This window comes from Mus musculus, chromosome 11 (genome assembly GCF_000001635.26).
Source record: "Mus musculus strain C57BL/6J chromosome 11, GRCm38.p6 C57BL/6J".
Taxonomy (NCBI): domain Eukaryota; kingdom Metazoa; phylum Chordata; class Mammalia; order Rodentia; family Muridae; genus Mus; species Mus musculus.
This window is the reverse complement of record NC_000077.6, coordinates 95,566,883-95,590,210: the sequence shown is the minus strand read 5'-3', so window position 1 is coordinate 95,590,210 and position 23,328 is coordinate 95,566,883. Positions and strand designations below refer to the sequence as shown.

The following is a 23,328-nucleotide window of genomic DNA, read 5'->3' as shown; positions in this document are numbered from 1 at the left end:
GAATATCTGATATTTCTGATGGTCTTAGGTGACCTCTGTGAAAGGGTTGTTTGATTCCCCCAAAGGGCCATGATGCCCAGGCTGAGAACTGCTGACCGAGACTGTTATCTTGAGAGTTGCTTTGTCCATTGCTGAATTCCCAGTACCTAGAAGTGTGTGTGGGCCATAGCAGGGGCTCCTAAATTCACACTGAGTGACCAAGAGAAGGCTGGGTCTCCGGTGTGATGAACACTGCGTTCCTCTATTTGATCTTATTACCTTCCTTTAAAGCCCCATCCTGTAAATAAGAAAACAAAGGCCAAGAGAGATGGTTGAAGCCTTCCCAAGGTAAGAAGGAAGAGGCAACAGGGCAGGGGGCAAGCATTCGCACTCAGGCCTGACTTCCCACAATGCAACACTCCTCCTTCCGCACCCTATGCAGCCACACTCCCTGCCAGCACTCAGCAGTACATCTCGGGCTTGTGCTTCAGCTTAATCATAGAAATACTGCTAAGAATAGTAACAATTGCTGTTTGTAATTGTTGGAGTAAGGCTTAAATGATCAAGACCATGGAAATTATTAATAACCCAGGCCCAGCCATGGTGGTGTGGGTCGTATTAAATTGTGTTGAGATGGATAACCTTGGCAATAATAGTAACTGGGATCATAAATTAATAACGGGAGTATTTAAATTAATGCCACACTGTCGGTAGCCTGGTAGTAAGCAGCTCAATGCTTCTGGAAGTGCTAATGCTCCCCCTTCCTGCCTCCCATGAATTCAGCAGAGAGTAAGGCAGGTCTGTAAAAGCGTTGGGGGAGGGGACATCTTAGAAGTAATCTCTGTCCAGGCGGAAGGACTCCCCAGGGACTTCTGAGGTCCTGCTTTCTGCCTAGACTCTTACATCCAGCCATGGTGGCTCATGAACATGAATTCTCAAAGCCACAGTGATGTCTACCCGTCCTTCCTGGGGACTGTCTGCTGGCCTTTATTGGCTACATAGGATAGGTTTTTTTTTTTTTCCTGCAATTAAGTTTAAGTGACCTAGGAAATCACCTACTCATGAGCAGGCCTGCTTTATAAATGCTCTTGGTCTGTCCCTTGTTTCTATTATTTTGGGACTGTATTTTTTTGAAGAGGAACTGGAGTCCAGACATAGCTAACATCTGGTGCTGGGATAGACTGTCCCCACACAGTTCTGTACCAGGGCCTTCGATGTCTGGGAACCAGAGAAGGGCGGGGCGGTGTTTCTTCTGAAAGACTGACTGCACATTCCTTGGCATACAGGTGGTTTGATGTGCCACGCTTCTAGAGCATGGCCAGTGTGATCCTCAGAAGGCCTACACAGCTCACGGATGAGTCTGTGGATGTTGAATCCATTCAACAGCTCTCCCCTTGAATCCCCTCCATGACTGAACACTTGGGTGGTCAGAGAAGACACTACTGTCCCTGCCCGTAGGAAACTCACAAACTCATGTAATCATGTTTGTGTGTTGTCTGTATACTCTGTGTGTGTGTGTGTGTGTGTGTGTGTGTGTGTGTGTGTGTGTGTGTGCATTTGAGGGCAAAATACAGATGTGGGCTTGTGTGACTACCACTGTGCAGTGCACACATGTGAGTGTGTAGGAGTGTATATGTGAATGTCAGCCTGTGTGCATTGATGTATGTCTGGTCTGTGTTAGGAGCCCTTGTAGGATGAGCAGGTCTATATGAATGCCTGAGGGACGGTATAGGCAGATGTCAGTACGTCAACACACACACGTACAGGTGCACTTGAGAGTGTGTTTGTGTATTCCTGGGGTTTATGTGCACACCTGTGACTCATTCAAGCTCATGAAAGGCTGGAGATAGAGTTCTGTGATACAATGCTTGCTTAGCATGTGTGTGTGTGTGGTCCTAGGTTCTATCATGTGTGTGTGTGTGTGTGTGTGTGTGTGTGTGTGGTCCTAGGTTCTATCATGTGTGTGTGTGTGTATGTGTGTGTGTGTGTAGGAGAGGGGGAGACAGGGACAGAGAGACAGAGACAGAGACAGAGAAACAGTGTCAGACAGATATCCCAAATTATGATATTGGGATAGATTTCACCTTGAAGGCCCCAAGGAACATATCCCTCCACAAGTTGGAACAGAGAGAGAATGGAATAAGGTGTGTATCCAACCATAAAAGGAGGGCAGCCTCATTTTCGGAATAAGGGCTAGGTAGGCAATTAGGCTAAAGATGTTTAAGAGAGTTAACCCCGAGGCAGGCTTCATCAGTAGGAGAGCAATGGCCCCCGTTGGATCCGAAGCATCTTATGCTCAGCATAACCGGAGGTGCCCTGGGTACGTGGGGCAGCCCACTGAGAAGCCACAGCGGGGCACACGGGTGCGGCTCCTCTCACGCCTCACTTGACTGCTCTGGACTCCCCACCCTAGGCAGCCGGGCGGGCGCGGTTCCGGAGGGGTTGGGGGGGGGGGGGAGTTGGGCGGGCTGGGCGGGGAGGAGGCGGGGCTGCTGCATTGCCTTCACCCAGCTGCTCCCGCCCGCTAGCAGCCAGAGCGAGTGGAGCCTCCGCCAGCTCCGGCGGGCAGCGGGCGCTGGAGCGCAGCGCAGCGCAGCTCAGCTCAGCGCGCAGCACCATCGGTCCGCAGAGCGGACTGAGCTAGAAGCTGAGCGCTGTCGCCGGAGGCGAGCAATGAGGAGGGCAGGTGCTGCCTGCAGCGCCATGGACCGGCTGCGCCTGCTGCTGCTGCTGCTGCTGCTTCTAGGGGTAAGTGATTAGTAGGAGGGACCTCCGTTAACCTTTTCAAAGAGCTGAACCCCAAGGGGATGTGGGTGCCACCACCCAGGGAACAGAATAAGACGTTAAGGTCCCAGATGCTGGCAACGGGTGGCGGAGGAGCTGCGGGATCATGACCCACAGGGGCGCTCCTAGCTTCTAGGACTTTCAGAGCGCAGAGGCGACCCAGTCCCAGGATAGAGATGCAGACAGGACTGTTGCAACGACACCCGTTCTTGGTTCTGCTTGCTGCTGCTGGTTCTTGAGCACTACGACGGGTGCGGTGTAGGAGACTGGGAGCAGTCTCGAGTGGGGTGGAGGGAGGTTTGGGAATCTCGGGCGCCTGGGTTCTTTTGACGACAGCGTGTGAATTTTGGGATCCCGAGGGGAGTTTTCTCTTTAGCATCTTAGTCCCTGGGGAGTTGTAGGGCAGAGAGAAGGAAGGGAAAGAGATCGGCACTAAAGATGTGAGGGGCTAGAGACGGAACAATGCGGGAGGCAGCTGGAGGGACTGGAGGCAGAGGGGACCCAGTATGGACAATGGGGACCGGCCAGACAATGGGGGGGAGGGGCATCGAAAGGAGCGATTCGGGAGTGGCAGAGAGGTTGAAGAGAGAGAAGTGGGCTTTATGGAGGGCAGAAAAGAGACAACCACAAAAGAGATAGAGAAATGGAAAGAAGGTGCATACCCTAAAGTGCTCGGGGCCCCGCCTGTCTGTCTACTCAAGGACGATGCGATGAGGACAGCCCAGTCACAGACGTTTCCCGCGTGGGTTCTAGCGCTCTTTCTAGCGGCCTCGCCCAGTCCGGGAATTGCGTCTGGGCATCCCAGGCAGGGAAGAGAGCGCTCACTTCACTATGGCAAATCCGCTTCTAGGGTAGTTCCTTGACAAACCTTTCACGTGGTTTGAAGCAACTCAGTGGACCCGGAGAGACAGAGCCGGGGCATCCCCCTACCCTATTAAACGCCGGCCAGCTCTCGAGATGCGGAGCGCTGGGACTCTCAAGGCTGTGATGGTTCCGGCAGCGCACAGCTAGGGGATGCAAAACCCCAGGCGACCCGCAGGGGGCACTGCGGGCGAGGGATTGCTGTTGGGAGCTGCGTGCGCGCCTTGGGCTGCGCACTGAGTCCCTTCTAAGTTAAGCCGCCACGGGCCCTGAGCCCTCCGTGCTCCTTCCGGTCCAGAACTTAATAGGATCATCATCCCGCCCACACCTGGCCAGGCTTTCGGTGAAAGTCAATGAACGCTTCTCAAATGAGACAGGGGCCACTTGGATGCCTGGGATTCTTGTCGGATTGCTGTTCGGAGACACCAACTCCGGCTAAGGTCATTAGGTCCTCCTTCTATGAACCTGAGTACTCTGGGTATTTCTGACCAGATCTTAAGGAAGGTTGGCAATGAAAGTGACGTCCTCTCCTCACTCTTCCCTCCACCCTTTCCACATCCGAGCACTGTACACCCCCCCCCCCCATCTCCATCTTACTGATAAGGAGGCAGGGACTTCGAAGTTTAAGCAAGTTGGTCACGATCTCAAGCCAGAGTCGTGTGGCTGGATGGTCACCTCGTTCCAGCTCTGAACTCCCTGGGCGCGCGCAGGTGGGGAGGGGGCGGCAGCTGGTTCGCTTCGTTTCACAGTAGGGATATGGGTGACACCATTCCAAAGGATAGGCAGGAGGTGAGATATGGAGGCAAGCGGATGGAAAACCCTTCTCAAGCCCAAACATGGTTCCCTGGAGCTGTCAGTCCTTGTGGCGTCCTCCGGGGACTTGGGAGTGACTGCAAGAGTGTTTGCTAACTAACGCTTCTGGTTAGAGGTGCTTCTTGGTCCTTGTTATGGTTGGCTAGGGAAGAGGGCCTGGGGCGCTGCGTAGTTCTGATCCTGGAGGGGTGAGGGCGTGGCCACTGAACCTTGACAGAACCTTTGGACTTGAGCCCCTATGGCTCTGTTTTCCATCTCTGCTTTCCCCAGGTTATTCAGTTAGAGCCGGTTCTGTGTTCCGCCGCGGACCGAGCCTCTTCCTGCGCCGCTGCGAGAGTTCTGAAACCAGAGCGCAACCAGAGTCTGCTGGCCGGCCGCGCCGGTAATGGAGGCACTTTGTCATTCAGACGTCTGTAACCGGAGCCGCCCGGCTGGCTAATGCTCCTAATAGGGATGCAGCAGCGTAGGCAACAAATGGGCAGCATGAGCGTCGGGGCTGCTGCGGAGGGTGGGTGGGTGATGAAGCGGCTGCGGGAAGGGAAAGCCTCCACCCTACCTGGTCAGCCCAGTCTGCATGTAGCACCTGGCTCCTCCCTAGAGGGATGAGTTAGAAGGGAGGACACACTAAAATCTGTGAAGTACCTACTGTGTGACCTGCACTGTGTTAGGTACTTTGACGTTATATACACCACAGGTCCCAGCAACGTAAATTTAGTGATTGCCATCTTACAGTCGAGGAAGCTTATCCCCCAGGAAATTGAGGCAGGGCATCAGGCTCCCCAACTTAGAAAGCAGAGGGGGCATGTTGGAAGCCGGGGGTCATTGACTTAGTTTTTCCTTCTCACGCGCGGTTCCTTTCAGCTTCCCACCAACTTAGAGATCACTCGAGGGGGTGTGGTCCCAAACTGCCTCTGGCTGGGTAAATTAGCCGCTGCCTTGTGGCTCTGAACCTAGCCACTCCCCTGTTCTATGTGTGCAGAGCCCTAGCCTATCTTCAAGTCCGCATAAGGCAGCTTCCTTAAGGAGTTAACACCAGTCTCTGTACTCATGACTCAGTGGCTTTCCAAAGGGGCGAGGAGTGGGGCAGTAATCAATGCCTAGTCCTGGCTGAAGCTCTCCAGATATTGGAAAACCCCTATCCCATATGGTTGTGACCAGGCTCTATTCTCTGAGGAGCCTTCTCTGAAGCTGTTATGAATGGTCAGGACTGAAACCATGGAAGCATCCATATGGTTGCAAACCCTGGTGTGTGTGTGTGTTTTCTGTTTTATCCAATTGAAAAAAAAAAAGCCAATTCATCCAAGCACTGACAGCCAGCCCTGCAATGACATAAATAGATCGTAAACATTTTGAAAAATGGAGAAGTCATGCTATCAACTTTGAAATGAATAAATGCAGTAGATATAACTACAGGCAAATGGGTCTGTCACTTTGATAAATTGATCAATTTGGATCGGAGTTTGGAGCAATTAGTCTGAACTCTAGTCACACGCTCCTGCTTGGCTGCCGCCTTCCTTTCTGCCTTGTCTTCCTTGGGCAGCAGCTCATACTTCCTAAAACAAGCTACTTCCTCACCAACTACCATTGATTGAACTCCTGCTACACTCTACCCAGACGGATCTGCACACGATTCCATTCAGTTCTCACGGCAACCCAGTGTAGGAGCCACGCTAAGTGTTTTAGATGGGAGAACTGGGATTCGGGAAGAATAAGATGCTCAACATCACAGACTGCTTAGTGGCAAATCTAGGATTTTATGACAGAGGGAACATTAACCAAGTACAGATGTGAATACTGATTATGTGGCCTCAACTCTAAAGAAGGGGGGAAGCCTAAGGAGAGGGGAGGAGAGGGAAGGATTGAAGAGAAAGGAGGAGTGGGGAAGGGAGGGGAGGAGTGGGAAGGAAAGGGGGAGAAGAGAGGAGGAGTGGGGAAGAGTGGGGAGGAGTGGGAAGGAAAGGGGGAGGAGCAGGGAGGAGAGAGGAGGGATGGGGAGGAGTGTGGAGGGGAAGGAAGGAGTGGGAAAGAATGATAGGGGAGGAGCAGGGAGGAGAGAGGAGGAGTGGGGAGGAGTGGGAGTGAACAGGTTCTTGGCAGAGGTGCTTGCCCAAAGCTATTACGTCTCTGACAAGGATCATACAGCCCCTGGCGGTCCCTCAATGCACACCCTCCAACTCTCTGCTGACCTTGGTTAAGAGGAGTGGTGGTGCACACCCCAGATCCACAAAGGGAACAACACACAGTGGGGGGCAGAAAAGAAAGGTTATAAAGTGCACCGAGCCCATCCTCACACACTCATTTACAAGCAGCAGGCTGAGGCAGGCGCTGCCATGCCTACCTACTGGTCGAGAAATTAAAAACCGGCCTGTCACTCTGGCCCTCAGTGATGAGGGACTGAGTAGTGATTACGCCAAGTGTTTGACTCTGGGCACTTCTTCCCTCCATGTAAGCTTCTACTCAGTCATGCCTCCATCTGTCTGTCTGACTGTTTGTCTGTCTGTCTGTCTCTCCCTCATCTCTACTTCTCTTTGTGTAGTCCTGGCTGGCCTTGAACTCAGATCCTTCTTGCTTGACCTCCCTTATGCTGGGATCACAGGCATGTGTGCACCTGGCTCCCAGCCAGCTTTTTACCCGGTCCGGTGGCATCATTTTTTAAAGATTCCATTAGAGCTGACACTTTATGGTTCTGGGAGAGGGACTCTTCCGGTCATACTGCGATAGGAGCAAGAAGTGACAACTGATACCCTGACAGGAAGAGAAGGGACAGGAAAACTATCAAAAAGCTGACAAAATGACAAAAATGTGTTCATCTGGGATGGAAGACATGAGAACACTGCGGCACTGCAGTCCTGGGTCATCGTTGGTGCTAACAGTCGATGCCCCTGTGATGGAGAAGCTGCAGAGGTGGAGGAGGGCGATGCCCACCCTGCAGTTTCCACCCCCAACCCTGCCACCTCCCCTCTCAGTGGAGGAGAAATGTACTGGGGGACAATAGTATACTTTTGCCCCTGAGGACACATAGCCATCCAGAGTGAGTCTTCCAGGTAACTGAAGGCACATGGCAGTTTCCTGTTCTTAAATTAACAAATATGTACACTTGCTCCCTACTATGTGCCAGAGAGGGCAGGAGATACCAGGACAACCTCAGTCCATAGCCCTGCCAGTCTACTCTGGGAGGGGTAAGGGTGATAGGAACACTTTCTTGAGGAAGTAATATTTAAGCCGAGCTCTATGTGATGAAAGGAAATCAGAACAGACCCTTCTGAAATCTCAGCTCCTGGGAGAAGCCTGCCTCAAGTACCTCAGGGCTCCTGGTCTGCAGATGTTGCCATTGCCAGCCAGCACTCCCACTGCCAGCACCTGGGAGGAGATGGTGGCAGCTTCCGGTGCTGCCTGGACTCTCTCTGCTGCCCTTATGGAGACCACTCTGCCCCTAGGGCATCACCCAGTGTTTTCTCCTGCCTCTGTTTACTTTTCTGTCAAACTCTGGTGAAACCACAGTGGTGTGTGTGTGTGTGTGTGTGTGTGTGTGTGTGTGGTGTGTCTTGGCAAAGATCGGTCCAGCATGGAAGCAGGAGAGGAATGCCCAAACAATCTTGTAAAGCTCTCTGGTCTCACGACCAAAGCCCAAATTGCTCAGCATCAAATGGGGTGGGTGGGGGGTGTGTGCGCAAGGTCTGGAGCCTGCAGAGAAGGCTTTGGAGTTTTATTAGACATTAAGATTGTTCTTTAAGGAACAGAAACAAAGTGAGCCTCCAACAGCCCCTCCCTCGGGGGAATCTGGTGCTAAGTCGTTCCATCCATGAGCAAAGATGCTTTAGTGGCAGGAATCTGACTCCCCCCCCCCCCATCCAGCTCTGTTCCCAGGGGCCACATGGGAGGAGAGGGGAGGGGATGGAGTCAGGCTAGGACGGGGAAGTCAACTCTGGAAGAATAGAGTTGCTGGCTGGTGAAAGCCGGCCACTGATAACAGGCGTCCCTTTCTCTGTCTTGGCTCCAGACTTGCCCATCAGTCTTTGCCCTGGCACCAAGCTGTCCCTGTGTTTATCTGCAGAGGGGTGAAAACTCCCAAAGGAAACCCAGGGCAGGCCAGACACCTCCAGTACAGAGTCAATATTTGAACCCAAGTCCTCACTGCCTTCTGTTCTTGGACATAGACAACTCCGTTTTGATATTTAATATGTGGAATGAGACCTGGAGAAGGGCCCTGTTCTCCTTTTTAGGAAAGGGCCCTGCCTCTGGGTAACTGCAGCCCTGCAGGTGTGAAGTTTAGCAAATGGAGTTTGGGCCAAATTTCAGTTCCACTGGCCCCCTTGGCTAGGAGCCCTGTGCAAGCTGCAACCTGCCCAGCCATTCTGGATATCGGTCTCACCCTCCTCCTGTGGTGTATCCTCAGGACTCCAGGAGAGGCTGTAACCCTAAGGTGAACTCTGCAGAAGGTTAGCCACTGAGGCTATGACCTCACACCCCAGCAGCAGTCAAGGGCCCCACTCCCCCCACGCCCCCCACTGCCCCCCAGCCTTCCTTCCTGCCAGCTTTGATCCTCCTAATGCCTCCCGGGTGAGCTCATCCCAGCCCAGGTGGTTCTAATAGAAAGTATTAAGAGGGAGGCGTTTGATCCCTTGGAAGACACCACCTTTGCTCCTGCCAGGCTGACCTTGTGATCTCCTTCCACCTAGGTGTCCTTTGGAGGTGCCAAGGAGACATGTTCCACAGGCATGTACACCCACAGTGGAGAGTGCTGCAAAGCCTGCAACCTGGGCGAAGGTGTGGCCCAGCCTTGCGGAGCCAACCAGACCGTGTGTGAACCCTGCCTGGACAGTGAGTCTCTTAGGGTGGCAAAAGGGGAAGGTTTAGCATGCACAGAGCAGAGCTTGAAAGGGTTTTGCCTCCTGGCAGGTTCCCTGCCAACCTCTGTACAGGTACCAGAAATGGGTGGGATACAAAGCAGGAGGAGCAGGGAGGGACTGAATGGATAAGGGAGTATGCTGAGGGAGGAAGGGATCCAGTGGGGGATCCCCAGAGGGGTCCCCCTTCCCAGCCCCCTCAAGCAGAGAGGCTGGTAGAAGAGTAAAGCTAGGCAGGGAGAAGGAACTGATGCTCAGGCCAGCTAAAAATACCTTCGGTGCTGCAAGATCAATGGTTGCAACCTACCCTCTGTGGCTTTGGGGGGAGGGGAAAAAGAATCAAATCCTGGCTGCCCTGGAAACTGACCTTGGGGGATCCTGGGAGGGTGTGGCTGCCTCTCCTCCAGGCCACTGTTCTGTAGCTTTCTGATGTCAAGAGGGACAGGGGCTGTGGCACAAGGATGTCCTTACTATGGGATGGCATGGAGTGGAAACTGCAGAGTGGAGCTGCCTGGCATTTCAGAAATAGAGAGGCTCATCTTCCAGCAGTGGTGGAGGGAGAGGCCAGATGACAGCTCTGTTCTCATCCCCGTGTGAGTTCTGTGCCCTGTGGGACCAGGAGTCTCAGTTTCTTCCGAGGCTGCCTCAGGCCCCAAGGCAGAAGAACTCTTTCCCTGTCTGCTGCCAGGAAGATGCTACATCTTCCAGGCATGTAGTCCCCTTAGGAGGGCTGCTGGTAACAGAATAAGGAGCTGGGAACTCTGAGCCTACCAGCCAGTCCTCTCTTACCTCTGTATGCTCCCTCCCGAGTCTGCCCAGCCTTCAGGTAACCGGACTCCTTAGTGTTCTCACACACATGCATTTCTATCTCTGTGCTTGTGACTTCTGTAGCCCTGTCCCCAGCAGTGGGACACCTGGGCTGGATGGAAAGGCTCTGCCCTCTTGGAAGGTGGCACCTTACCTACCTCAGATTCACAGAGTCTCTGTCCTAAGGCACTGAACATCAGCCAGGAGTACTGCCTCCTATTGCCTGGCTGTCAGTGTCCTAGGTCATACCCCTCTCTCTCCTGTGTACCCTTCTTCAACAGCTGGTGGGTTGGGGACTCAAGGAAAGCCATGCCAGGAATTAGGAAACACGCCAGGAGCCAGGGGCAACTCTGAGAGGGGCGGGGCAGCCTCCCTGCATCTCTCCTTCCCCCTTTCCTCTTCCTTGGGTTTCCTCTGCCACACTCCCCTCCAGCTGTGTTAACAGGCTGCTTTTACAAGCCTACTTTATGGGCTGGGGACCCCAGCGGACTTTCCCTCCATCCTCAAAAAAACAAACCCGTTTCCACTAGGAAGCCTGTTAAGCTCCTGCCTTCATGCTCTGCCAACAAAAGACCACAGTTTTCACACCATCCACAACCTGCTCCCAGGAGTCATCCGGCTCAGCTCTGTGTTTTCCCAGGAGCCGGCTTGCTCTTTCCATCCTGTCCCCACCCTCACTCCCACACAGCACCCTCTCATTTGGAGAGATTGTCCTGCCAAGTGCTTTCTGCCATCCGACTGTGCCTCAACCACCAACGATCTTTACTACCGTTCATCATGGGGTCTATCACATTCTTCATCACAACCCTGTGGGTGTGGGTGTGGGTGTGACTTATTTAGTTTTTTTTTTGTTGTTGTTTGTTTGTTTGTTTTGGGTGGTGGTACACCCTTTAATCCCAGCACTTCGGAGGCAGGTGTCAGGAGCTAGTGAGTCACAGAAGTGAGTTGGAAGTCAGATCTGCCTGATACCAGGGAAAGGGAAGCAAGTTACCTCTGTAAGAACTACCTGGAAGTGGACCTGTTACCCAGGCCCCTCCCCTTCTGTTTTCTCTCCTGTCCCCACTGCGACCCCTTTCATTCTGTCCTTTGCTTCCACCCAACACACACTCTCCCTTTAGACGGTATGCTTGAGAACTGACCCTTAATACTGAAAGGGCCAGGGCACTGTGCCTGCAAGTGTCTCCCGTCTTTCTTGCTGTACCTGCGCTGTCTTCCCTGGAGCACTGGTCTGCTCTTTAGAGCCATACATGCCCTTGGACAGGCAGCATGGTAAGGTGCAGGCAGTATGGTATAGCAGTGTGCCATTCTGTTGTCCCTCCATTCCAGGCTTACATGAGCTGCCCTCTCCCACCCCCTGGGAAGAGGGCCAAAAAGGACAACTCAGGCACAGGCTCACCTCTGGCCAGTGTGTGAGGCTGGACGGAACCATTCATATTATATTTTAGTTGTGCTGGGAACTAGGGTACAGGTCCGGGAACTCTCTGAGAACAAGGAATTTACCTAAACAGCTGGGACCTCAGGATGCCCCAGGGCCGACTCTTCTGGGACCTGGGGAATGGGTCTCCTTCCCAGTCAGATGCCAAACCAGCTTTCTCAGGCTGAGGGTGAGGGACTCCAGCAAAGAGAGTGTCAATAAGAAGGTGAAGCTGAGACAGAGGCAGCAGTCCTAGCTGAGGATGGGGACAGAGGGATTCCAGTCCTGTATTCACATGCCCGTGCTCAAACACCGTCCTTGTGACTAAGTTCTGCCGCTGATGCTTCCCCGTGTGTGTGTTGTTGTCCGCAGGTGTTACGTTCTCTGACGTGGTGAGCGCCACCGAGCCGTGCAAGCCGTGCACCGAGTGCCTGGGCCTGCAGAGTATGTCCGCTCCCTGTGTGGAGGCAGACGATGCCGTGTGCCGATGCTCCTATGGCTACTACCAGGACGAGGAGACTGGCCGCTGCGAGGCTTGCAGCGTGTGCGGGGTGGGCTCAGGACTCGTGTTCTCCTGCCAGGACAAACAGAACACAGTGTGTGAAGAGTGCCCAGAGGGCACATACTCAGATGAAGCCAACCACGTGGACCCGTGCCTACCCTGCACGGTGTGCGAGGACACTGAGCGCCAGTTACGCGAGTGCACGCCCTGGGCTGACGCCGAATGCGAGGGTGAGCATGGTTCCAGGCTGGGTGGGGTGGGCGTGAAGAGCTAGATTCGTGAGGAAGGGCGCCCTCTGGAGGTCGTAAGGGCCTAGGCTGGCCTTCATCCGGTAAGAACCTACTTTGAGGCTTAGTAACACATTCTTGATAAGAGCACTGAGGTGGTGATTCTAGATTCAACCTCGCAGCAAAATCTTTTCCACCAATTCCTTCTTTGGACTGACAGTGGGAAGACCCGGCTTACTGTTCACTGGAAGAAGTCATTCTAACTCCTCTCTCAGCGATTATATGGGTGACAAACAGCATCTGGAAGGCGCCATAGATGCCAGAGTCTGAATCAGGCTTCCTTCCAGCCTAGAGCAGGCTTTCTGCTCTGGAGTCAGGCTGGGGACTCACAGGAGTGAGGGGCCTTCAGCTATGAGGCCAGATGTGGGTGGTGATGATGGCTATAGCATCCCAAATCAAATTAGCCCCGAGTGACACCAGGGGATTACTCCCGTCTCTGGACCTAAGTGTTTTCTGGTAGCCGTAGGGTCACGATAAGGCTGTTGGGGTGAGTGACACATTCTCCTCGCGGTGTCTGGAGATGAGGTAGCATTGTGGCCATTTAATGAGACAGAGTTGGTTGAAAAAAAATGGCCAGATAATGAAGGAAGTGGTTCCAGGGAACAAAAGAGGTGTGGCAAGTGGGGGCATGGCAAGTACGATAATGTGGGCCATGCTTGGAGGGCTCTCCTCTACTGAGGGCTGTAGACAAGAGAAAGCTGTGGGCCTGCCTTATCCAGATAACTCACCTGAAAGAGATAGAGAGATCCTGGGACAGGAGGAGGCAGCTGAGAGCCAGGGTATAGGCACCACGGTCACTGGTAGTGTTCTTCTCCAAGGGGTCAACTGGTATTGGTTTGTTGCTTGTTTGTTTGTTTTCATTCTGTTCATCAGCGGGTGGCCTGCCCATGGATCTATTTGTCTTTGAATTTGAACCTCAGGTTGCCCTCACATTGAGCAGGCAAGAGCATCCCCTTCAGGGACGTCCCTAGTTTTCCCGGAGAGGGAATGGCCTTTGACACAGGTCCAATGAGAGGAGCATGGTACCCCAGCCCGTGGTGACCTGGAGAGAGAAGACAGCCGCAGCTTTGGAGATTCCCGATCCTGATGGAGGCAACACAGTTTCTGCCTTCCATTGGCCTCTTGTGGAATAGAAGCTACAGATGCCCTGTCCTTGGGCCGGGGAGGGGTCCTGACAACCAGCCAGGGCCTCCTCCATACCCAGACTTGAGCTTGCTCTAGTAGTAGAGCAGAGAAGCCTGGCAAGCTACACAGAGGCCCTAAACATGCTTGCAGTTCTTTGATGAATAGGTGGAGAGGGATGGGGCAGAGGCCCCAGGGTGGCTGTGGTGGAGATTTCCACGGGTCAAGACAGGCAAATGGCCTCAGAGGCTAAGCTGAGCGGGGAGAGAGCTTCGGCAGTCAGGCAGCAGGAAGCAGGAAGCTCAGTTCTGTGGGCAAGTCTAGATCAGCCGGTGGTGCACAAGGTCGGGGTTGTGATTAGAGGAGAGGGAGGACCTGGTTGGAAAAGGGGCAGGCTCCGTCTTGCAAGGAATCATTTCTTCCCAGACGCGATCCTTCTTTCTCAGTCATCTTGGCAGAAGGCACCCCCTGACCCCCCAGTAACATTTATCCTTATATTGTTCTTTCTGTTCCAACGTCTGAAGGGTTAAATGTTGGCCCTGAGGCCAAACATCCCTTTCAGGAAATGGAATTTGATTCTTGGGTTGGCAGCCCACTCTTGTCCAATGTTAAATACTCGCCCGCATATACATTTCAGGTGTCAACATGGTGACTCACCCAGCCTTGGGGCAGACGCCCGGCCTCCTTACCGCATTGAAGTTTAGGAGGGGTCACCTGCTCCCTCTTCTTCCTGATAGCTCCCATTCCGGAAATGGCTGTCAGGACCTGCCAAGTGTTTAGCGGGTTGGAACGTCAGAGGACAGGCCCACATCTGGATCTCGTCTCCAACCCTATCAGAGAGGCTGGGGGCGGGGGTGAGGGGAGGTGTCCTGGACACTCGACACTGCCTTTAGCCCTTCTCTGAGGCTCCTTCATTTCTGTATCGCTCACCCACCCACATCAACCTCGGGGGCAGGACTGTCAATCTAAACTGAGTCACATCTGCAACCTCTGGATTCAGGCTACACCTTCAACCTTCCCTGTTCCCCTAGCGGATCATAAGAAGGTCCTCTAGGGTCTAATGCCCAGACAGGGCTGTCTCTCCCACTTCCCACCCTCTCCTTCCAGCCCTGCCCGGTACTGGGATGGGGGTGGGGTGGGACTGGGCAGCAGATGGCAACCTTCCCCACACTGCCAGTCAAATGGATTCCAGACTCACATCTGGGGTCCTTACCCCTCAGAAGGTGCTGAAAATGGGGCCTTTGAAGCATCTCTGTCCCGAGCCAGGGAGACCCAGAGGACTAGTGGGCAGCTTTAACTCCAGCTTGGGTGGGCACACTGTAGACTGGGCGGGGCAGAGCTGGGTAGCAAAGTGTCCTCCCCTTAACCTTACAAGCATACCCTGTCTGCTTTCCCTCCCTGTTTTCCCTGCGTGGGAAGTGAGAATGGATAGGACAGGCTGCTTTGCCCAGACAAGTATCCCCCAGGCCACCATCCAGAGCCTACAACCCCTAGCCCTGCCTCTGGCTGGGTGGCAGAATGGAAAATCCCACCCACTAGTGCCAAGAGGGGCTGGAGCCTCTGCCAGGAAGGCTGGCAATGTCCAAATGGCATGAGCGGGCCTAGATGGGTGGCCAAGCACAGAATTGCTCCTTCTGAGGCAGGGTCTAGTTCGTAGGCCCTCCCTCCGCCAGCTGTCTGCTTCCTGCTAACGAGGGTGCCAGCTGTCTAACCCACTCTTCTCTAGATGCCAGGGCTAGGCTGTTTTGGGAGTGGGGGGTGTCAGGCGTTACAAGAAACATGCTGGCCACTGTTCAAGGACTGGCTGGGGGTGAAGTAAGCCAGTTATACATCTAGTGCCAGCCTAGGCCTGGAGCATCTGAGACAGGAAGGGGCTGAGTGCCACCTGCCGGGCAGCATCTCTGATCAGGCCTCTGATCAGCTCTAAGTGCCCTATCCTTCCTGAAGGCTGTGGTCACTAAGTCAGAGCAATTCCATTCCTCAAAGCAATTAAGTCATTGCTCCAGCTTAAAGATGCTCTACAGCATGCAGGCTTCTTGGTGTTCATGCGTGGCTGCTGGCAGACACTAGAATCCTGGTTCTGCAGCCTAAGCCAAAAAGTTGTTTAAAGACCATTTCTTTTCAGAAAGCCCATTCTCTAGATGGGGAAGTCGAGGCCCCATACTGATAGAAGTCTCCTGTCATACAGCTCTTGCTCTTCTTTTCTAAACTGCATGTGCACAGTCCCAGCTTCCACCCCCATGCGTAACAGCCTGGCCCTGTGTGCCTGGAGGCTCATGATGAAGCCCTGGAAAGCTGGAGCTAAGGGGAAGGCCTGGGTAGGTCCTAACTCCTGTGGCCCTGTTCCTCAGAGATCCCTGGCCGATGGATCACAAGGTCTACGCCCCCGGAGGGCTCTGACGTCACAACACCCAGCACCCAGGAGCCGGAGGCACCTCCAGAGCGAGACCTCATAGCCAGCACAGTGGCCGATACGGTGACCACTGTGATGGGCAGCTCCCAGCCTGTAGTGACCCGAGGCACCGCTGACAACCTCATTCCTGTCTATTGCTCCATCTTGGCTGCTGTGGTTGTGGGCCTTGTGGCCTATATTGCTTTCAAGAGGTAAGAGGGGGCACACTGAGGATGACATAGGAGATGTTTGCTCCGACCTTGACCTGGAAACATACATACCCTTAATTCAACCCTAAATTCATCCTCCAACACTATCTCATGCCCTCTGGGGTGTATCCGTGTGTGTATGTGTGTGTGTGCTCATATTAGTGTGTGTGTATGTGTGTATGGTGTGTGTATGTGTGTATGGTGTGTGTGTGCTCATATAGTGTGTGTGTATGTGTGTATGGTGTGTGTGTGCTCATATAGTGTGTGTGTATGTGTATGGTGTGTGTGTGTATGTATGTGTGTATGTGTATGGTGTGTGTGTGTGTGTATATATGTGGTATGTGAGAGTGTCTATGTGGTGTGTGTGTGGTGTATGTGCTTGCATAATGTGTGTGTATGTGTGGTATATGTGTGGTGTGCATGTGTATAGTGTATGAGTGTGTGTGTGTGTGGTGTGTGTGTGTGTGTGTGTGTGTGTGGTGTGTGTGTGGTGTGTCCATGTGGTGTATGTGGTGTGTGTGTTTGTGTGTGTGTGTGTGTGTGTGTGTGGTGTATGAGTGTGTGTGGTGTGTTTGTATATAGTATGTGAGTATATGTGTGTGTGTATATATATATATATATATATATACATATATATACATATACACATATATATACACACACACACACATATGGGGGGTGAGTGTGTGTGGTGTGTATGTGTGTGGTATGTGTGGGAGTATCTGTGTGTGCGTGTGGTATGTGTGTTTGTGTGCGTGTGTATGTGTACAGTATGTGGGGAAGTGTGTATGGGAGTGTGTGTGGTGTGTATGTGTGGGAGTGTATGTGTGTTATTACATGGTTTTCTTTTCTGTCCTGGCTCCAGCTCTTCCCTACTCCCAAGCTGCTCCTCCTGTTCCTTAGTCCCTGCCACCTCCTCTGGCTACTTGCATCCCTGCCCTCAGTCACACTCACCCCACGGTTCCTGGTTCTGCATGTGTCTCTTCTCTTCCTAAGTCACCCTTGCTTTCCTGTCACTCCCAAACTCCCTTGTTACCCTTGGGCTCCTGTGGGACCCACATCAAGGAATTCAAGACAGAAGAACTCGCAGAAGGCATTTTCAGCTTTGAGTGTGCGTCCCATTCCGTTTTTCTTTTCTTCTTTCTTTCTTTTCTTTTCCTTTGGTATTTTGTTTTTAAATCATCAAAGTGATCCATGCTTTTTAAAAGCAAATGCAAACAAGACTGAATTTGTTTTGCGGTGCTGAGGAATGGAACCCAGATCTTTGAACATGCCAAGCCTGCTTACTACCACTGAGCAATAGCTCCAGTCCCAAGACTTCTAAACAGCTTCCAACGCAAAAAGCAAAAGCCTCGCTTTATCTCCTCAAATCCTGCACATCTTGTGGGAAATCTCTTTGGGATAACACTTTCTAAGCTGTTTAGAGTGCATATATATACACACACACATACATACACACACACGTTATATGCATATATACATACACATATACCCACACATGAATGTTTTATAATTACATGTAGACATGAAGAACTTTTCTGACGATTCGGTGGGAACACACCATTCACCGTCTACAATGTACTCTTCCCTCTTACTCCCCCTCAGGAGAGCTTTCCTCAGAACACAGATTATCTGATCATTTACAGCCTCTCATTCAACAGCACCAGACATGGGCTGTAATGTGCTTAGCCAGTCCGCTCTTGATGGACACTTATCTTCAGAGTTTTTGTTGCTGCTGCTGCTTATGTTTGCCAAGGAAATCTGTGTGTGTGTATGCGCATGTGTGTGTGTGTGTGTGTGTGTGTAAGTGAGTGTGTGATTGCTGCTCACATATGGGAGTATTTTAGTAGGGAGAAATGGAATTTCTAGGAAGTCATTTATTTGTGTAGTTGGTTCTGTGAACATTTACTGAATGTTTACCAAGTTCCTCCACCCTTGCAGAGCTTTCAGAGTGTGTGTGTGTGTGTGTGTGTGTGTGTGTGTGTGTGTGTGTGTTTATGCACCCGCACGAGTGTACCTACGCACCCACCTGCAGAAATGAGCATCTTATCGCCTCTCAGCCTTTTGGATAAGATCATATACAGAAATAAGCTCCTTAGACCCTTTGGGGACATTGCCACACTCCCAGCCTCAGTCGGCAGCACAGCTACGTTGGCTGCACTGATAGAATCCTCACCCCAAGCCCTGGCCTATCCCCTGTCCCTGGGCTGCAGATGGAACAGCTGCAAGCAAAATAAACAAGGAGCCAACAGCCGGCCGGTGAACCAGACACCCCCACCAGAGGGAGAGAAACTGCACAGCGACAGCGGCATCTCTGTGGACAGCCAGAGCCTGCACGACCAGCAGACCCACACACAGACTGCCTCAGGCCAAGGTGAGTGAGAAGCCAAAAGACTGAGGGTGCAGTTATGATTAGACTCCAGGAGGGACCGGCAGGTACCAGGGTAGGAGAGGCTAAGTCGGGTGGGAGACATAGGAAAGGGGAAGGTTTTTGTTTTTTATTTTTGTTGTTGTTTTGCATTTTTTGTTTTTTCTCCTGGGATGACTTGGGAAATGCAGGCTTTTATAAGTTGGAGCATCCAGACTCATCAGGCTAATTGCCCCCCCCTGCCCCGGGGGGTTAATTACTGCCCAAAGTGGCTGCAATTAGCCTCCTGCCCTGGACTTCTAGGAAACAAGTGCTTAAGTGTGTACCTTAATTAGCGGCCCAGAGCCAGGCTCTAGGACACTTGCTGCAGTTGTCTGGAGCTGGATTGCCCTGTCCCCTCCCCCTTCGCCTTGATGATTGCTGGGGGGAGGGGACACGCGTGGAAAGGATGGTGCCAGCACCGAGGGTGTAGGGAGAACAGTGAGTCAGCAGGACCCAGGTCCCTCCCACCCAGGCCTCATCTAGGACCTCATCTTGGCTATCTCTCCGCCTCTAACTCTAGACTTGGAGGAACGTGCCTTGGCCCTTCTGGGGTCTTGGCCCAAGCTTCTAGGCTCACGGAAGGAACCAGGGCTCAGGGTTAGAGAACACGGAAGTGAGGGCTCAGGGTTAGGGAACATGGAAGGAGAGAGGGCTCAGGTTAGGAACTGACACCCCTTGTTCTCTGCAGCCCTCAAGGGTGATGGCAACCTCTACAGTAGCCTGCCCCTGACCAAGCGTGAGGAGGTCGAGAAGCTGCTCAATGGTGACACCTGGCGACATCTGGCAGGCGAGCTGGGCTACCAGCCGGAGCATATAGACTCCTTTACCCACGAGGCCTGCCCAGTCCGAGCCCTGCTGGCCAGCTGGGGTGCCCAGGACAGCGCGACGCTCGATGCCCTTTTAGCCGCCCTGCGACGCATCCAGAGAGCTGACATTGTGGAGAGCCTGTGCAGCGAGTCCACTGCCACGTCCCCTGTGTGAGCTCACCGACTGGGAGCCCCTGTCCTGTCCCACATTCCGACCGCTGATGTTCTAGCCCCCACAGAGCCGCCCCCCTCTCCCTTGGGGTGGCCCAACAGTCAGAACCGAGCATCTCTGTGTAGGGCCTCTGTGTCCCGCTCCCCAAACCACAGCCCTGTTGCTGCTCCTGAGGGGACCTTTGCTTCTGACCACACTCTCTCTCCGGCGAGAGATAGGACCACCCCAAGCCTGTCTTGCCCCGTGACCATCTCAGGCCTTTCCTTTCTTTCTACACATTAACTGTGTCAGATCTAGGGGTCTGACACTAGAGAAGGTAACAGGGGCACCCCTAAGACTCAGGGGGTACTAATGAACCAGAGCCATGGACTCCACACTGTGAACTGGAGAACAGGGGGGGCATTGTGGTAGGCCAGACCTTCCTCAACCCCTCCCTTCTCCCATCTGGCCAAAGATGAAGAGGATTACAGGCCTATCTGAGCTGAAAGCAGGTTTGGAGCCCAGTCCACACTCCTTCTCTTACACATAGGATGGTAAAGCCCAGAGAGGCAGGGACTAACCTAGGCCACCCAACAACAGGGAGATCAATTGTAGGCTGACACACTCCTTTCTGAATGAGGGCGTCAAGTGCTTGTTGGCAGGGATGGAGTGACTTTCAGGGAAACATCTGGAAACGACGTCTGCCCCGCCCTCAACCACTTCCAGGCCCCTACCCAACCCTTGTGCAGATGAACTGTCTGTTCAAAACCTGGTCCATTGGCCTGTTCTGATGGAGTCGGGCTAATGTCCTGGGGAGTGGGGTGCTGCCTTCCTCTGTCTGTCAGGCTTAGCCACAGGGCATTTGTGGAGGGATGAATCTGTTAGCACCCTCATTCGTGTCATAAGCCTGAAGCCAACAGTGGCCCTTGGAGTCAACCCTAGGGGTCAGGGACCAAGGACCCACCCCATAATCCAACACCACACACACACACACACACACACACACACACAGAGAGAGAGAGAGAGAGAGAGAGAGAGAGAGAGAGAGAGAGAGATCATGCTTTTCCCCCCATGGCTCTTTTTGGGCTGAGACCAGATCCTGCTGGAAGTCGCTGGCTGCCAGAGAAAGATGGAAGGGGACCGAGATGAGCTTCGTGGGGCTGTCTTCCTCACCTCCCGGCTCTGGCAGGCCAAGAACTGCTGCATCTGAGCTGGCGTGCGTGCGTCCGTCCCTGTCCGTCGGTCTCCAATGGCCTGTGTGTGGAGGAATGCTCACACCGCTCCCTCTCCTCCCCTTCTTGAAGCCCAACTTTGGCTGCACCCAGAAAACAGTGAAGAAAAGCAGGCTGCTGTGAGAACACAAGAAAATGCAGATGCTGGCCCGCAGTCTGAGGCAACTTTCTCCTCAGTTTCATGGCCCCTGCAAAGGACCAATTTCCTGGGCATGGCCAGGAAGGGACCCGAGTGCTCATTGGCCGGCGCTTTCACCTGGCTCCTTGGCCTGTTCTGTTTTGCTTGCTGTTGGAATGAGTGGGCTCCCCCTCTATTTAGCATGAAGGAGCCCCAGGCAGGGTATGCACAGACTGACTGCCATCCCTCCCCACCCAGGGTCCACCCAGCCCTGTAAGGAGACAAGGAGCCTTGTGCTCGGTGGTATTTTTATGGACCTCGATCTGCAATTAGTAGAAGGACCCCACCGGCTGGCCCTCCCCGGACACCTGGGAAGTGGGACATTCTTTGTGTATTTATTTTCCTCCCCCAGAAGCTGGGGGTGGGTGGGTGGGGGAGGAGCTGCAGGACCAGTTTAGCATGTGTTTGGTTCTGGGGGTCTCTCCAGCCTTATTTTGGGTCAAGATGGAACCTCTGGCCCTCCAGCTGGCGACTATGAGATCCAGACCTCTTCATGTTCCCTGACACTTCCCCTTTGCATCCTGTGTAATCATTTCTTGGGCCCTCCCAAAACCTACACATAAAACATACGTGATGACCATTAAATAGCAAAAAAAAAAGAAAACGATGCCAAGAGAATTTTTTTTCTGGAAATAACCACGTTTTGTTAGTTGGGATTAAATGCAGAAATCATCGACCCTTCCCCCCGAAACCCTTAACCTTTATAACTTCCAACTGTCCATTTTTCTAGAAGTTTTGACCAGAATCTAGCAACTTCTCGTATGCAGTCAAGAAGTGGGTGGGGGGAAAGAACGGGGTGAGGAGGCCTTTGCTCCCAGATCTCAGAGAGGGAAAGTGAAAAACTGCCATGCAGGAAGCTGGCCAGCTGTGAACTGGACCAGATGTCAGAGTGAAACTGACCACAGGGGAGCCAGAGGCTTGCTAGGAGGGCTGGGTCATGACTCTACAGCTCCCAGCCACCCACATGGCCTGTAAGACACAGAAGCATACTCATACACAAGCTCACACACACAGGATCAGGGTCCAGATGGCCCAGCAGGCAGGGAGGCCCTTCCCTTGAGACTCTGTGATGATCCTAACCAGAGATTTTGGCTTTCTGGCCAGGGAGCCTCTAGGACCCCTGGCTCTAAGCTGCGCCCCTTCCGAGGCTGGTGAGGCAGGTAGTCAGAACTGGTCCTCTTACTTTCTGGTCCATCATCCAGGTCCTCTCGTGGGAGTGGTTTGTGGTCGCTCTGGAAGGCAAGAGAAGGATTTGTTCTTCTAGGAAGAACAGCAAATAAACCTCCCGCCTTCCAGGCCAAGGGAGCGGGGCCAGTGGGGCCCAGCCAAGAGTCAGACACCAGGGAGACAGGAGCCTTCTTGTCTCTCCCCCCACCACCACCACTGATGGGGTGGACAAGGAAGATGACATGGTGGAGGAGAGGAGAAACTCCAAGGAGATGGGAGGGATAGTCTCAGCACTAGGAAAGTGATGGCAGAGACAGTCCCTGTCTGGAGGAGAAAATTGGCCCAGTCTTGGGGGGCCCATCTTCCTATTACGGACCTGCTCTCTATATTAGGAATAGAAGTCCTTCTGTGAAGACAGATGCATATCTGCTATCTTCAGGGACTTTGCATCCTGATGAAGTAAATATCACCTTCACTCCCAACGTGGAAAATCCAGATTCTGTCTGGTGGGAATAAGCTCAGTCGTCTCTTCAGGGGCTGCATTCTTCAGAGAGCTGCAGCAGGCAGCCCTAGCTGGCATATAAAGTGTAAGCAGTGTGTGTGTGGGGGGGGGAGGTCCTAGTCAAGCCCAACCAGCCCCAGAAAGGTCAGGGAAGGGACATGGAAGCTGGCCCTTAGGGGTGCGTGAGGTAGCAGGCCCAGAAGGAAAGAGAACAGAGCCCAGCCTGGAGAAAGACTGGAGCCCAGGGTCCAGAAAAGGAAGGGGACGCGCAAGGGGAGGGAGGCAGGGAGAGGCAGCCTGGGCTCCTGTGGAGTCTGCTCAAGTGGTCTGGACTATATTCTCAGGACTCTCAGGGCCGTGGAGGAGCCGAAACTCTCCCCATCCCTTCCCTACACTGTGGGAAAAGGCTTGGTGGAGCTCTGCCCTTTTCCGCCCCTCCTGTCCCCACCTCAGGAGTTAAATGTCTACACTCAGCTTCCTCATGCCTACCGTGGTCCTGTGGGGGCTGTGTGAGGCCCCTCCCAAGACCCCCCAGACTCATTGCCTAGATCCAGCAGTTGACCTTACTCTCTGTGCGCCTCCAAAACAGCCTCAGAAGTCTGAAAACGTTGGGATTTCCTTTAGCCACAGGGCCGCTGTGTGTGCTGTTCTATCTAGGATATTCTTGACCAAGTTACCTCAGTCTAGTCCTCAGGGAAGCCTGACTGGTTGCCTGGGTCCAAATTAGCCACCCCTCCCCCATGTGTGCGTGTGTGCGTGTGCGTGCGTGCGTGTGCGTGTATGTGTGTGTATGTGTGTGGGGGGATGGTTGGTTGGTTGGTTGGTTTGTTTAATCTGTTTTGTTTCTGACAGGGTTTCCCATAGC

The 23,328-nt window shown here is 53.2% G+C and overlaps 1 protein-coding gene across 1 annotated transcript; it reads left to right on the top strand.

Moving 5' to 3' along the window:
• The first annotated feature begins 2,512 nt into the window (after positions 1 to 2,512).
• On the top strand, positions 2,513 to 21,393 carry Ngfr (nerve growth factor receptor (TNFR superfamily, member 16)). Its single transcript, NM_033217.3, has 6 exons — positions 2,513 to 2,727; positions 9,117 to 9,258; positions 11,878 to 12,237; positions 15,768 to 16,020; positions 18,231 to 18,391; positions 19,116 to 21,393. The coding sequence occupies exons 1-6, from the start codon at positions 2,653 to 2,655 to the stop codon at positions 19,406 to 19,408; spliced, it is 1,284 nt and encodes a 427-aa protein (NP_150086.2). The 5' UTR covers positions 2,513 to 2,652; the 3' UTR covers positions 19,409 to 21,393.
• Positions 21,394 to 23,328: the final 1,935 nt, after the last annotated feature.

What these genes read in the sequence shown, in the direction of transcription:
- Ngfr (NM_033217.3), top strand. Translation starts at nt 2,653, where the DNA reads ATGAGGAGGGCAGGTGCTGCCTGCAGCGCCATGGACCGGCTGCGCCTG. An exon ending in GTGTGAACCCTGCCTGGACA is followed by an intron (nt 9,259 to 11,877) that starts GTGAGTCTCTTA and finishes TGTTGTCCGCAG; the next exon opens with GTGTTACGTTCTCTGACGTG. An exon ending in GCCTATATTGCTTTCAAGAG is followed by an intron (nt 16,021 to 18,230) that starts GTAAGAGGGGGC and finishes CCTGGGCTGCAG; the next exon opens with ATGGAACAGCTGCAAGCAAA.